This window comes from Larus michahellis, chromosome 1 (genome assembly GCF_964199755.1).
Source record: "Larus michahellis chromosome 1, bLarMic1.1, whole genome shotgun sequence".
Classification (NCBI taxonomy): Eukaryota; Metazoa; Chordata; class Aves; order Charadriiformes; family Laridae; genus Larus; species Larus michahellis.
In genome coordinates this window covers 136,247,775-136,261,895 of record NC_133896.1, presented here as the reverse complement: position 1 = coordinate 136,261,895, position 14,121 = coordinate 136,247,775, and the positions used below count along the sequence as shown (strand labels likewise).

The 14,121-nt window shown below is 44.3% G+C and overlaps 2 protein-coding genes across 4 annotated transcripts in view; one reads left to right on the top strand and one right to left on the bottom strand.

Moving 5' to 3' along the window:
• The window catches only part of CNKSR2 (connector enhancer of kinase suppressor of Ras 2), a 216,295-nt gene extending 207,823 nt beyond the window's left edge, over positions 1-8,472 (top strand). For all 3 annotated transcript variants that reach the window (XM_074605056.1, XM_074605046.1, XM_074605038.1), the window contains 2 exons: positions 4,341-4,537; positions 7,559-8,472. In XM_074605056.1, coding sequence (XP_074461157.1) covers positions 4,341-4,537; positions 7,559-7,774 — 413 coding nt within the window. In that variant the 3' untranslated portion in view covers positions 7,775-8,472. The remainder of the gene's footprint in view (positions 1-4,340; positions 4,538-7,558) is intronic.
• A 2,414-nt stretch (positions 8,473-10,886) lies between these two features.
• KLHL34 (kelch like family member 34) lies at positions 10,887-13,772 on the bottom strand. The gene is made up of 2 exons (XM_074605115.1): positions 13,367-13,772; positions 10,887-13,222 (listed from the first exon to the last, which is right to left on the bottom strand). The coding sequence occupies exon 2, from the start codon at positions 13,109-13,111 to the stop codon at positions 11,324-11,326; it is 1,788 nt and encodes a 595-aa protein (XP_074461216.1). The 5' UTR covers positions 13,112-13,222; positions 13,367-13,772; the 3' UTR covers positions 10,887-11,323.
• Between the last annotated feature and the right edge of the window lie 349 nt (positions 13,773-14,121).

Genomic DNA, 14,121 nt, shown 5'->3' with positions numbered 1-14,121 from the left:
GTCAGGACGAGGAGTCTGAAGATGATGGGAGTTAGGAGGCACTGGCAAAATACAAAGGGGCCTCAAAGGAGAGCATCAACTGTTGAAAAATCTGACTTCGTCAGCACAATGGGTGACAAAATTTATGATTAACTGTGTTGTTCTGTCCTTGCATGGGCAGTTCGGCGCACTTACAGTCCCTAGTGCAATCACTGGTTCCTCTGGTACCTCACTGGAAGCTTCCAGTGGCTTCAGCTTTTACAGGGAAAGCGAGTCACAGAGGCGCAGGAACCTCCACTGAAAATTACTAGAGGATAGTCCATATATTTAGAGCAGATTTATGAGAAATGTGTGCCTAGAGATTCTTTGTGTCCAGAGATCGATGTGTTAGCCAGCTGGGTTGCAACGGTGGCCTTCTGCATGGCCCTAATTCAGTACCATCATCCCAAATCATCAGTTTACACGGACCGATCATCTCATGATGCATGTAAATACCAATGTTAACTGTTTCTCTCCGGTCACTTTTCACTCGAGTGCCTGATGTTCTTATTTATTGCTCTTAGGATCTTGTTTATAAGAGGAAAATAATGGAAAGACGAATAGCCCAACAGAGGCAGGAGGTAGTTACACTTAGTACATCGTGGAGCTCGGGGCATGCTCTTTTCAACAACAAATGTCAGCACATTGTAAGAAATCCCACCAGCTTTTCCTGAATGCCAACAACCCAAACCATTCCTGACCTTGTTGAGCTTCACCCACCCAGCCACAATCTCCAGCTCCATCTCCTAAGAAAATGTAAAAGTGGATACAAATATTTACGGCATTTTAAGAAGCGAGGGCAGAGTACAAAAAGTTTGGGAGCTCTTTCATGTGGAAAGCAGAATAATGAAAAATAATAACACGCTATTTACTAGGCTGATGTATTCTTTACCTCTTGAATTTGATGGAAATGGCTTTGCATTCACTTGAAGACACAGCAGAAGCTGCATTGTTAAAAAATGTAGTACCTGTATATTCTTATATTTGGAGGATACGGTTCTGAATTTAGACCTTGTGTGCTGAAGAGTTTATGCAGCTTTATTTCTGTTCCAGAGTTGTTCAGGCTTGGGTGGGACAGGGGAACAAAGTTACTGCTTCAGAGAAGAGACCCTCTGTCTTAGCAGAAGGTGGAAACAGCTACCTGCCAGTGCACTCAGAGAAGCAGGGGAGATGCAACCCATGGATCAGCAGCCAAGTGAGGGTGAAAAACAACCTGCCGCATTGCCCCCTGTTCTGAGGTCATCTGCAAATCCCATTAGGCCACGTTTTCGACTTAAACAAGGCATTACCTGAGGCCTTATTCTTCCTTAAGGAGACAGCCCTGCTGTAATAGCATGATTCGCATACAAATCCACCAATTTAAAAAATGAAAATATTTTTTAATCTCAGCTGTATATCTAATCAAGTACCTCAGATGCTTTATGGTACCAAGGGTTTCACCAGCACCTACACGAAATCAATCAAAGCCTGTAGCAGAAGGGTGAGGGAGGGGAGATCTGTGTATAATCTCATTCCCGCCTACTGAGAGCCATTGAGAGCGGCACCACCACCACCTTCAGTGTTTCTCTGGAAAATATTAAAGGCTTGGGATGTGTTAGCGTGACACCCGCTGCCCTCTCCCCCGCCGTGGGTGGAACAAGGCGGCGTCTTGCCCTGTTTGAGCTTCCCCAGCCTCAGCAGCAGCGAGGCATTTAAGGGAAGGGACCTGCTGTTTTTCCTCCCTGCTCTTTCCTTTATAGCAAATCCCATCCCCTTTTCTACACGCCGCTCATAGCTACAGCACCGAGGCGGTGACAGGGCCTGGGGGAGGCAGCCCCAGCCGGGTGGAGGTGATGTGCCGATGCCGTCAGTGCTCTGCTGCCTAACCCTGCCTGCAGCGTGCCCCGGTAGTCCTGCGCCTCTTCCCATGCAACCTCAGAGAAGTTCCCATTTGGAATGAGGGTAGGAATCCCCTGCTGGCCGTCTGTCTGAGGCCTACGCTGAGCAGCGGCTGCCATGAGGAGCACCAGCCATGCAGACCACCAGGCCAGCGGCACGGGGGCAGAGGGCACCACAAGCCCCCCCAGACCGCCGTTTGAACCCGCACGGACCATGCTGCCTTCCAGGTTCATTAAAGGCATTTGTCATTCAGGATCGAACCTGGGGGTTGAACCCAAACGTTGTCCTTCACCATGGTGGGGATCTTTGGTGTTTCAGAAAGCCATGGGTTTTTGATGGCAAGCCTGTACATGGTGGCTCGTTGCTGCTCCAGGCTCTACATCACCCTAGCAAAGTAAATTCAGATGACATGGAGTCAAAGCACTGACTCTCTTCTTCAGCAGACTTTCCCTCCACTAATTCCCTGAGGGTACAACATGGCAATGCTGCTGGGGAAAAGAGACTCAAGGAAAGATCTTTCTTGCCTTGCATAACAAGGGATAAGAGAAAGAGCAAAACAGACATATAATACTCCCCTGGCAGATCAAGGTGGGGTTTTGCCCTTTGCCCTTTATCAAATCACTCCCATTCCCCAGCTCTCAGACCGGTGAACTTCATTGTTCAGCGATACGAACTGATAGAAAGATCCCAAACATCTGATCTCGTTGCTGCATGGACTTTTTACAAATGCATAAAAATCAAGACCGCAGGGGATTTTAACCAGTCTTTAAGTATTCAGCTACCGAATGTCTTGCCCTTTAACACATTAGATGTTTTAGTATGAAAGAAATCAACAAGAGAAATGCATCTCATTTCTATTTTTCTTTAAGTCCTGGCTGCCCCTTATGGTGATGAACCCAGCTCTCCAAGCAGGGTAGCACATGATGGGAGGATTTAGGGAGCTCTGTACAGACCCACACCACCTGAGCTGTCCTCCCTGTTGGTGTTCGATCAAAAAAAAACCCTAAACACCTGAGGAGGCTGAGGTTCACTACTTATGGGTACTTCAGCACGTGCTGAACTTTCAGGCAGTGGAGATGGCTATGTCTTGGTGCAGGGTCAATCACAGGATAAAAGCATAAAAGCTTCATGAAAGCATCCTGAGGACATGGGCAGCTTGGGCCATGAAAACATACACCGCTATGAAAGCCAAGACTGGGTGGGAAGGTCCCAAGGGCTTTGGAGACAACTGGGAGGCCATGCACGGGCAGCAGCTGGCCATCACATGTACAGGTGTGTTGGTGTGTGAGGAGCAGCAGGGACGGAGATGCCTGGCCCCCTGGCTGGCTGCTCCCCCAGGGCTTCTCTTGGTCACCACTCAACTGATCCTAGCACTTCCCAAGTTTGTACAGAGTCATCAAACAGTTTCTTCTGGGAGAAACGGTGCATGAGAAGTTGAAATGTTTTGATGCTTTCTAAATATGGGATATGGTGTAAGGGAGAACTTTGTAGAGTGGAGTTGATGGTTGGACTCGATGATCCCAAGGGTCTTTTCCAACCTAAATGATTCTATGATTCTATGATTCTAAATAAAGCATTTCAAATGCTCATATCAGAGTAACATTTCATCTCCAGCCTTTGCTTGATTTTGTTTTTAGAGAAGGAAACTTTCTTTTTTATTTTTTCCTCTAAAATGCTTCCAGTACTAGTTAGAACAAATATTTTAAAACTTAGAATAAATAAATAAATAAACCTAGATTGCAAACTGCTCTGGTTTGGTTTGCCGCGCTGCTGGGTAGGCTGTCATGAATGCGCTCTTACATGCAGTCCATACTCTGCTGCTGAACCTTCGGGTAATAGCGGAGTAAAAAAACACCAGAAGTGACGGTATTACTGACTATTGAACAACACTTTTGAGTATCAAAAATAAGACACAACAAGAAGTGGACTTTCCTAGGAAGGAAAATGCCAGGTAATTCCAAGGCCACCATTGTAAATATAATCTTGAATGCCGAATCAACGCTCTGAGACCAAGACCCGATCCCTCATCACCTTCCTCAGCAGCATGCTTCCAGGGCTTCCTTCCCTTGTAATAATGAAGTCACCAGCGTATTTAACTGCAGTACTAGAGATGTGGTTTCTGACAGAATGTCACTGTAATATTACTACACCTTGCACTATTTCTCTTTTTTTTTCTTCTTTTTTTGTGGGTCAAGACTTTACATTCTTGAAAGTTTTTCCCCCTTTCTCCTGAAGGCAGTAGTTAGTGAGAAGGAGCAGTTACAACCACAGCACTTATTTTCTGGAACTTAGCAGGTGTGAAACGTTCTCTTTTGTGGTCTCGTTAAACCTGTTAAACATTTTGCGAAGATTTTTGATAGATCTTCCTATAATCACATTAATGATACATTGTTCCTTTCTCTATTTTTTCCTCTTTTTTTTTTTTTCCCTTTTTCTCATTACAGTTGAAACTATAGAGGAAAAAACAGCAGACTCCTTGCAAGATTTGTACAGAGCCTTGGAGCAGGCCAGCCTGTCTCCTTTAGGAGAATACCGGATTTCCACTAAGCTGGAGTATAAGAAATCTTTTATAAAGAGATGTAGTGATCCAGTAGTCAATGAAAAACTGCACCAGCTGCGAATTCTGAAAAGCACTTTAAAGGTGAGATAAAAGAGGGAGGAAAAATCCTGCCCCAGGGTTGGATCGGACTGTATTGTATTCGGAGATTAATTGTGCGCAGCTGGAGTCCAGGCTGAACCTAGTGTGCGAAACAAGGGAGGGAGACATGGGGAAACACTGGTCACAAAGCAGAGAAAAATGTGCCTTGGGAGAGCAGTCGAAGTGAGGGGATCAGTTTTTATTTCTGCCCAGATAAAATCTGTCAGCTGCCCCTCCTCTAGCTAGTTTAACAGAATCTGACACCAAATTATCGGAGGAAACCTTAATCCCTTTTTGTCACGAACGTTTCCATTTACCAAAATGCATTCACTCTGTAATTGCCAAAGTCCAAAGTTAAGTGAAGCCAGCCTTTGGGAAGGGAGCAGTAACTTTTACAACACTTGATTATTGCCTGGTTGCTGAGCTCGTCCAGGAGGAAACCATGTACTTGCTTTCTGTGTAAGCTGATAGGATCATTGTATTTAATCAGTAGGACTGATTAAGTAAATAGATAGTGGTAATGACAGATTCGAAGATTTTTATGGTTATTCTAACTGTATCACAGCTCATTTAGCCTCCCTGTCAGCTTCATTGTTTGTTACAGCAGTCTCAATTCTGTCTTGATAGAGATTTCCGCAAACAATATGCTGGATTTCCCCAGGGACCCTGTTAACTATATTAAATTACCACATTTTAAGTCACTAGATAATTGTACAGTGGATTTTGTAACAGCTTTTATCAAGGAGGGCTTTATCAACATTAATTAATTTAGTTTTCCATCACCTAGAGAAGCATTTAGGCAATATTATTTTCATGCTGTGGGGCTCCCATCCTTAAAAAATCTTACGCATGCCTAACTTTCCGCACTGTATCATCTCATTGAAGGTAACTACTACTTGTAGTATTGTCTGGGTACATGAGTCTTTACAGGATTGGAGGCTGGCACAAAAAGTTAAGATGCACGTGCTTTCCACATGACTTCTACAAGCGTGAGAAACTGAAACAAAATCACAGTATTCTCAGACTTTCCAGGGTGGCAGGAGGTTCACACTGTGCTTTTGCACCATGATGGGATCACTCACACCAAAACTGTGTTTCAGTATCAGTAGCTTGCTGCCATGCTTAATTGTCTGTCTTGTTAGCATTTATTGATACCTGAGCTACATTATGCCAATGGCTTCCTACAAATGGAATTGCGTTCCTCCAGGGAATTCCCAAAACAGCTCATCCCCTTGTCGTGGCAGATCTAAACCTGTCGCCATTCTTGTTTGGACCTTGAGTAGCAGAAATCATTCTTAAAGTACATGACACCAAGAATTGCAAATGCAATGGCAGCAAGTACCAAAGACAGGTAATTGCTGTTTCATGCATAAAGCAACACGTGCCGGTTTTGCAATGGCATCATGGTAACTCATGACGAGTTTCTAGCTCCGTTATAGCCCAGAGCTCCACCTCTGCCATCCTACTGGGAGTCATATCTAACGGTAGCTACTGCTGCTACCTAATAAATTGGTTTTGCCTTTTATCCATGCCTTTGATTTCTCCTTCCTGAATGCAGCCACTTGCACTGTTGAAGTTGGTGTTCTGAACTCTCCTTGAATTTATCCAAATTAATAGTAAGCCCTCCAAATTGCTTCTAGCTCTTGTCCATAGGTTCTCTGTTCCGTCGGCTGAGTCCTTAATGAAAGACCCTCTTCTCTCTTTCCTGTGACACAACACAAAACCATTCTCCTGCCAGTGAGTACGAGCTCCTTGGCTGGTAGTGCCAAAGTGTGGGGGACCAGCCACGATCTGCAAGAAGCAGATTATGGTAGTTCAAGCAAGAGATATGGTGATCGGGAGTTCCCGTGGTTTCATTTCCACTGGGCATTCTCGGCTTGCACCACTGTTTCTGAAAATGAGTATTCTAACACACCGCATGAATTAGCTGCTGTCTGCAAAGCATGAAAAATGTCTTTCAACCTACTGCTTATGGGTGGCATCTCAGACCTCTGACCTTCTGATCCTCTCCCACCAACATGGGCTGACACAGCTTAATATTTCCCGCTAACACGCTTCCCAGAAAGATTTAACAGACTCGTATCATGGACATGGAAAATGTGAGCTAGCAATGAGGAGCGTGAAACCCGTCTGGCAGGGGGATAGAGGGGAGGTTGCTGGTGAACATACCGTTCCTACGCAGAGGAGTCATGCTGGAAAGCTGCATGTTTCCAAGGCTTATGTCTGTTGCATCCAGCTTCCACTGCTTGCAACAACCATGAGCCGCTACGGGTTTATCAGAGGCTTACTCTGAACTGTGCCGGCTGCCTGTTGTCTCTTGATAAACTAATCACCGGCCGGTGATTATGATACAGCCACACCGCCTGCTTCGATGAGGGGTTAGGAGTTAACCAGCAGCTATGTTAGATTTTACCCATTTCTGCCTTCTCTTTGCCGCTGCAGTGGTAGGAGGAGGTTGCAGCCAGCCCACCCATAGCATACGCTGGATCTTTAACAAAGATGAGTTATCATTAACACGGGGGTCCTTGCACAAGCCTTTGTGACGTAGCACTCAGATGTCCCCGTGACAAGCCTGGTGAAAAAGGCTTGGCGCTGCTGGCGGGCGAGAGGCCATCTGTCTGCATCCCACGCACCCACGCAGCATCGCTTACGCTGATCAAGAAGAGCAAACAGATGGCACTTCGTCGTGTGAAACCCATCTTGAGAAATGCAGGCTGCTAATAGTAAATAGTGCAGGGCTTGCTTTTTCTTGAGCTGAACAAAGCGGGAGGAGGGGGAGTGGGGATGTTTCTGAGGATGCTGGAGAAGGCGAGGGAAGCCCTTGCCCCACAGGGTGATGTGTGACACCCTGTAGGAAGGGCTCCTGTTTGCGAGCGGTCGTATTGCAGTCAGATAGTCCCCCTGCTTTTAGGGGCTCCCTGGCTTGGGTTTGCTCCCCCCATTCTCTCCTTCCAGCCACGTGATTGATTTTGCCAGTGACTCGTCGCTCACATTGACTCTTTGCTTGTTCCCTTTCTCTCACAGGCCAGGGAAGGAGAAGTAGCCATTATAGATAAAATTCTGGATAATCCAGCTTTGACGTCTAGAGACTTTCAAGAATGGAAACAAATGTACCTTGATATCTTCATGGACATCTATCAAAGCAGCACCCCGAGGGACTCCGTTAATGGCTCGTCTGAGGTTGATGCACTTATAGCCTCCTTAGCGCACACTCACTCTTACATTGAAACGCATGTATAAAGGTCTCTCTTTTTGTCCATTTGCTACACTCCAGCCTTTTACTCAAGTGCATAAAGTAGTTTTTCTATCAATATGTGGGAGCTCTAGTAAATTATATTTTAATGTTACTCAGCTGTGTGAAGTAAACCTTCAATGGTCAACGATACCACATCTTTAATGAAGATTTGTATATTTTATATGCTACCAACGCTCTGCTTGTGTTTACCTTCTGTGAAATAACAAACATGATCTTTAGCTATTAAAGAAAAGTAATTAAAAGCATTTTTGGAAGACTGTGGCCTTCATGCAGGAAGTTCCACAAGCTAAAGGTTTTGTTATCGAAGGTCACTTTTACAATGAGATTTTATATTATATAATTCCAGTATTGCATTGCATTTTTGGAGTGCGGGTACTATTTTGATGGTGGGAGAAAAACAATTTTTGTATTTAATGAGAAACTCTAGGAGTTTTCTTAAATAACAGGGAAAAAGTGTAATGTGGCCGTTGTGTTTCACTTTTGTCAAACACACAAAAGGGTGAAAGTCAGCAGACACAAATGACCGATGTGAATTTAAGTATCAAAAGGTCAGGTCTTATTTCCTTGTGCTTTTTCAAAGCCTGTTGCTAAGGTTTGCCATCGGTGCAAAGGGATGCTGGTTTGTATTCTAATTAAGACCAAATTATGTGTTACTTGTCTCTTAATCACATTTGGTTGATTTAAAAAAAAAAAATAGTGATGGCACTGTCATTTATGCTGCTTTTGTACTGAAGGTATCGGTATAATGTGCAGATTTTGCAAAAGAGAAAATGTAGACTTTGAACATCCTTGGTAGCGACATTTCTTTTGCCCAGAAAAGCAGCAGTGGAAAAGGTTCCCAATGAAATGCTCCGAATCTGAGAGGCTTTGAAAATTCCCACAATAGAAAAGGAATGAATAGGATTTTTCAAGTAGTCTCCTATGTGTTTTCTGAGCTGTGAAATTTGGCCGTATGGTATGCAGGGAAAACATATGATGGGAGCAGAGCTGAGCACAGAACCTGAAAAATAACTGAGGAGTAAAAAAGCCTCTGGTTTGCTTTTGAAGGGGAAGGGATGTCTCTGGGTTCTGCTGGGTTCACAAGCCAATTAAAATGTTTTAAACTTCCGTGAGATTTGGGATGTGCTGAAGACAGCCCAGTGAATATGGGTAGAAATAACTAACTTAAAAATAATTAACTTAGAAATAATTAACTTAGAAATAATTAACTTAGAAATAACAAACTCGTTAGAGTTAGGCACATACCTGGAACAGGAAAGTGGGAGGGAAATCTTAAATTGCATATTTAATTTTTATGGGCTTGTTGTCAAAAAGTGATCAGAGCATGACAAAATATTTCTGCTGCTTTTCAGTATTTTGCTGCGTAAGTTAGGACTTACGACATGATTTAATAATGCTCATGTGAAAAGGAAAAGCCTCCTTTATACTTTTTACAGTGAGTTGTACTCTTAACCAACTTATACTATTGCCTGTACAGCTCGGTGAATGTACTTTAAACTTTATGAGCTCTGATATTTCCTGGCAGTTATATCCATGAAGGGATGAAGGAAGAATGGACAGATTTATTTTCTCTCTCCTCCTTTCTTTTTACGTCTCTCTCTTTTTCTCTCTTTCTCCCCTTTCTCTCTTTCTCTCTTCTCTTTTTCTCCCTCTTTCTCTCTTCTCTTTTTCTCCCTCTTTCTTTCTTTCTTCTTATTTTATTGCATTTGGATTGCAAATGTTTTGCAGATTTTGCACAATTGTACAGAAGAGTGGCCTTTCTGTAGCCCATTTTCAGTAATCCTATATTCAAGTCAACATGGATGACAAATCATGTATTAACGTTTGTATAGAATTCTGGATCCAGTGTAATATTTGTACCATTAGAAGAATATTGTTTGTATAAACTGGACATTTATTTACTGCATGGGTACTGACTTGTATATTAAATTTGTGAGGTTTTTGTAAATTTCTCTTAAAAAATGCTTGACTTGAAATGGATTGTGTTATTGTTCCAAGCATTTAGATTCTCTTGCTATTGTTTTACTGGACCAAAAGTAAATATATTCATATAGAAAAAAACTCTTTATATCTGATGGATGTATATGCACATTGTGTAGTTGATTCCTTGTCAAAACCAAGGCAGTTCAGAAGACTTAGATCTGTTGCTATGCAACAGCTATTCTGCCTGCACTTTACATTAGTAAAGTCAGCTTGATTGCTTTAAAGGTGAAAATTAAACATTACAGTTTTTTAAGCTAGTCTAGTGACAAAGAACGTGTCCTCTCCATTGTGCTGCCTTCTTTTAAGACTATTAAATGTTCTTCTATATATATTTTTATTGTATTAACTCTCAGCCTAGAAAGGGAACACTGTAAAATGAAGTACAATAAATTTAGCTTTTAAATGAACATTTGTGACTCGAGATTCAATTTACTCCGTACCAAAGTGATTCTGCGGCATCTGACCGTTTTGCCTGCGTTTCACAGATCCATGCACCTTAATCTGTGCCTTCAAACTCTGCCAACACAGCCAAAAAGAAGTGAGACTATTGCTGTTTCGTATGAATAAAGACTTCTGAAAACCTTCGGTTACTTCCCTCCCCTTTGTACTCTTCGATGAAAGTGAAGCTTTTTTGACTGCAGGATTCTCTCATGTACTAGTTCAACAGCTATGAAGAACTTTACCATTATGACCAAGTACGGTAAAGCAGCATATGCCACCGAGGTAAGTATTTAAGGCATTAGTTACAGCAACTCCTGTAACATGTTTCTTAGAGCCTAATAATAAGCATACCCATTCAGCTCTGGCCATCTAAACTAACGCATGGTTTGGATAAAAAATAAATGTACTGTACCGGTAATGTGTGTCTTTAACACAAATTAAGCATCTGAAAGGCATGCGACAACAAAGGCTGCTCAGAGAGAAGTGGCTTCTATGAAACAGTCACTGTTTTGACTTACGGCTATAACTGAGTCTACATATCAAAAAATCCATGCTTTCTCACCAGTAATTTCATGCTGGTTAGCTAAGACATTCTTGCCTACTATGTAGCATATCAAATAGTACTTTTTCCTTGGCAGTACTTATTATTAGTTCTCACAGGCTTCAATTTGCTAGTCTTTATACATCTCACTTTTATTTTGCTTAGCCATAGCATAAAAATTCAATAGCACTTACCAGCTGGGAAAATTACCTCTGTTTAAGAAAGCAGAAAAGACAGATTATATTTTTTAACCTTTGAAAAATTTGACTTGCAACACCTATTAATTGCCATCTAGGTATTATTCTTCAAAAGTCAAAGATTATGATTCTCACTCATCGCCTCTAGACGTGCTACTTGCTCCTTCTACAGTGAGATCAGCTTCCAGCTCTATAAATCCTAGCACTTTTCCCGTGCTGGAACCAGACTTTCTTGCCTTTTTCCACCAAGTGTACGGCTTATCAAAGCAAAACCTCCGCTCAGTCACAGTCAGTGCCATTGCAATTTTCTTCCTCTCCAGGACCCCCATGCTGGCTCCTCTCCTCGGATGGTTATTCCTCAGCGTGTGAGCTCAGCAGTTTGGCGGTCTCTTCTGCTGGCTGTCACTGTCCTGCTCATCGGCCAGTTCAGAGAGTTGCAGCACCGCGCACTGCAGCCCGCACCAAGGCAAGGGGGCTTTGCAGATCTCTTCCCAGCCGTCGTTGTCGATGTCGTAGCCAACCACATCTTGCGTGGGGACCTCCTGTGAGTTTTGCCATTTCTTACCCCCAATAAGAAGAGCTGTTTCCTCTACCACTGCCAGGCCATAGCAGAATCGATCATAGATCAGTGGCCTTAACCGAGTCCATTGGTTTTGATCAGGGTCATATCTTTCTATTTCAGAGAATGGTTCATATAATCCTAAAAACGTGAATATGGCTTCTCTGATTGTTGCCATCTGATGCCCAAAGCGAGCAATGCTCATGGGAGCTTGTTTAATCCACTGCCCTTCAAGTGAGCTCAGAGAATATAGGTCCTTGCTTGTGTCGGCTGGATCTGTGTACTTTCCGCCTGAGATGTATATAGTATTCTTGCAAATGGCACTGGCATGGCCGTGTGTCTTGCATGGCAATGCCCTGGCCTTTGTCCATCTGTCCCTGCTGATGTTGTAGACTTCCACAGACGAATGCAGTGACCCGTCCTCCCCCCTGCCACCAATGGCGAAGATATCCTGGCCTAGGACACAACAAGAAAACTGGCATCTCTTTTCCAGCATGCCCGTGGTTTGGGTCCACGTGTTAAATCTCGGATCATAACGATGGACCTTGTTCGTAACCGATAAGATCTTTTCGGTTTTAGGGTCACCTGGGGCACCACTTTCTATTTCCCCACCCAAGACATAGAGGAAGTTCCCCACCACGCACACGCTGTGGTTCTGCACCCTGTCCCGCACCTGCGTGAGAGCTCGCCATTTGTGATTGTAAACATCGAAGGCCACCACATCGGTGACGAGCCCCTCACTTGCCGTCCCTCCCCCCAGCAGAATGATCCGAGTTTTCTGGTTCCTCAGCGTGGTGGACTTATCCTGCAGGACAGGCTGTTTGAAAACAAACGTATGGTAGTTTATTGCCTTAATGATCAAGCACTTAATACCTGCGGAGAGGGGCACTTCTGACTGTGTGTAGGTTTTTCTCAGCTCTTCCACTGGGATGAGGCCGAATCTTATGTGCTCTAAAAGGCTGCCAGCGTGAGCCAGCCTGGATTTGTCCTCCTTCAGCCACAGCAGCACAAGATTCAGCAGGCGGGTTTCTTTCACCATGGGGAGATCTGGTGATTCAACCACTGCTAGCAAAGACCTGAAGTTCAGCTCGAGCAGTCCCGACAAATCCAAGTCCAGCAGCTTCCAGAGATTATTGACAATGTATTTTTCTGTTGCTACTACGGCATCTGGCAGGTAGAACTTCCTGGCCACGTTGGCAGAGAAGCAGCAGTTTTCCAAGGCAAGATTGTTAACTAAGTACTGATTGCACAAGCCAATAGCATCAGTCACTTGCAAGTAGCTTGCAGCTTCCAAGGTATCTTCCAGGCTTTCAAAGGAAAGGGGCAACAAGGAAGTGTAAATGAAATCCAGGACGTGCTGGAGACCGGTGGGCGAGACAACTTGCAGGTGAATTACACTGGCTTTAGACTCTTGGGTATAACTTTTGAACATGGCTCGGAAATAGTCGCTGGAGCATGCCAACAAGGACTTGTGTGCAGGAAACTCGTTTTCCTTCACTTTCAGCAAAATATCACACAGAAAGCCCTCTGATCTCAGGGTCTGGTACTGGGTGAGCACGGCAGTGCAGTGTGCTTTGCAGTAGGAGAGGAAATAGCTCATGGTAGGCAATGCAACTCTTTCCCCTTGAGTTATCAAAGCTAAAATGCAATTAGATATTGGAACAGCTGCCCGACTCAGCAGTCATTGCTAGAATTCCCAGCAGACCTCCAGCTGTTAGAGAAAAGCCCAACCGGAAAAAAAAAAAATCAGTCTCTTGCCTGACATGGGGGGGACAGTTAGTAGATTTGCAGTGAATTCAATGCATTCCTTTATAGAAAAAACAGCTGAATGTGGTAACAGCTGTAGGATGCTTACTTTTCGCTCCTCCGTCGCTTGCGCAAGGATGAATGGTCCACGGTTGCGCTGAGCACTTGCTTGGCTGGCCATCGGGTGACAGATGAGGGAGCTAGACGACAATCCCAACAAATGACGCTTTGTGTCTGCTCAGCCGTCCCCCTCGACCCTTCTTGCTCCGCAGGCAGATCAAATAGATCCTGTCTGGCTGCCAGCGCATGGCTCTGAGCAGACACAGATGAGCGGGGAGCACTGGCTTTTCTCCTCTCTCGTTTGTGTTTCAAACTCAGATAAGTTTAGACCTTGACGCCCCTGGGACAGCAGCCCCCTTTTCGTCCTCTTTTCGCGCTCTCTTAGGAAGCCTCCGCTGACGATCAAATCAGCGCCCGGGGATTATTACTTGAAGATTTTCTAAGCCCATAAATCTTTGCCCGGCAGGCACTAAGACAACCAAAATATCATGATTAGTCACTGGTTTGATTTGACATGCATTTCTGGGCGCTTTGCTTCACATGACACCGCCATAACTCACAGCTACCAGAATAGCCGCAGGCACATCCTCTTGTCCCCCCTTGCCCGGGAGCCGATCCTGGGCGGGCGAGCAAAGGGGCCAGGGACTGGGAAGACGGAGGAGCTTCCACCGACAGCCGCAGCCAAAGCAGCTGACTTGGAGTGACCTGGCTGGAAATCACAAGGGTAACACATTCGCACAAAGCGGTGACAGAAATAGATTCCCCCAGTTCGGCTGTAATAAACCGAAATCTGTTTATAGAGGA

Coding starts and splice junctions, on each gene's coding strand:
- KLHL34 (XM_074605115.1), bottom strand. CDS start 13,111: ATGAGCTATTTCCTCTCCTACTGCAAAGCACACTGCACTGCCGTGCTC.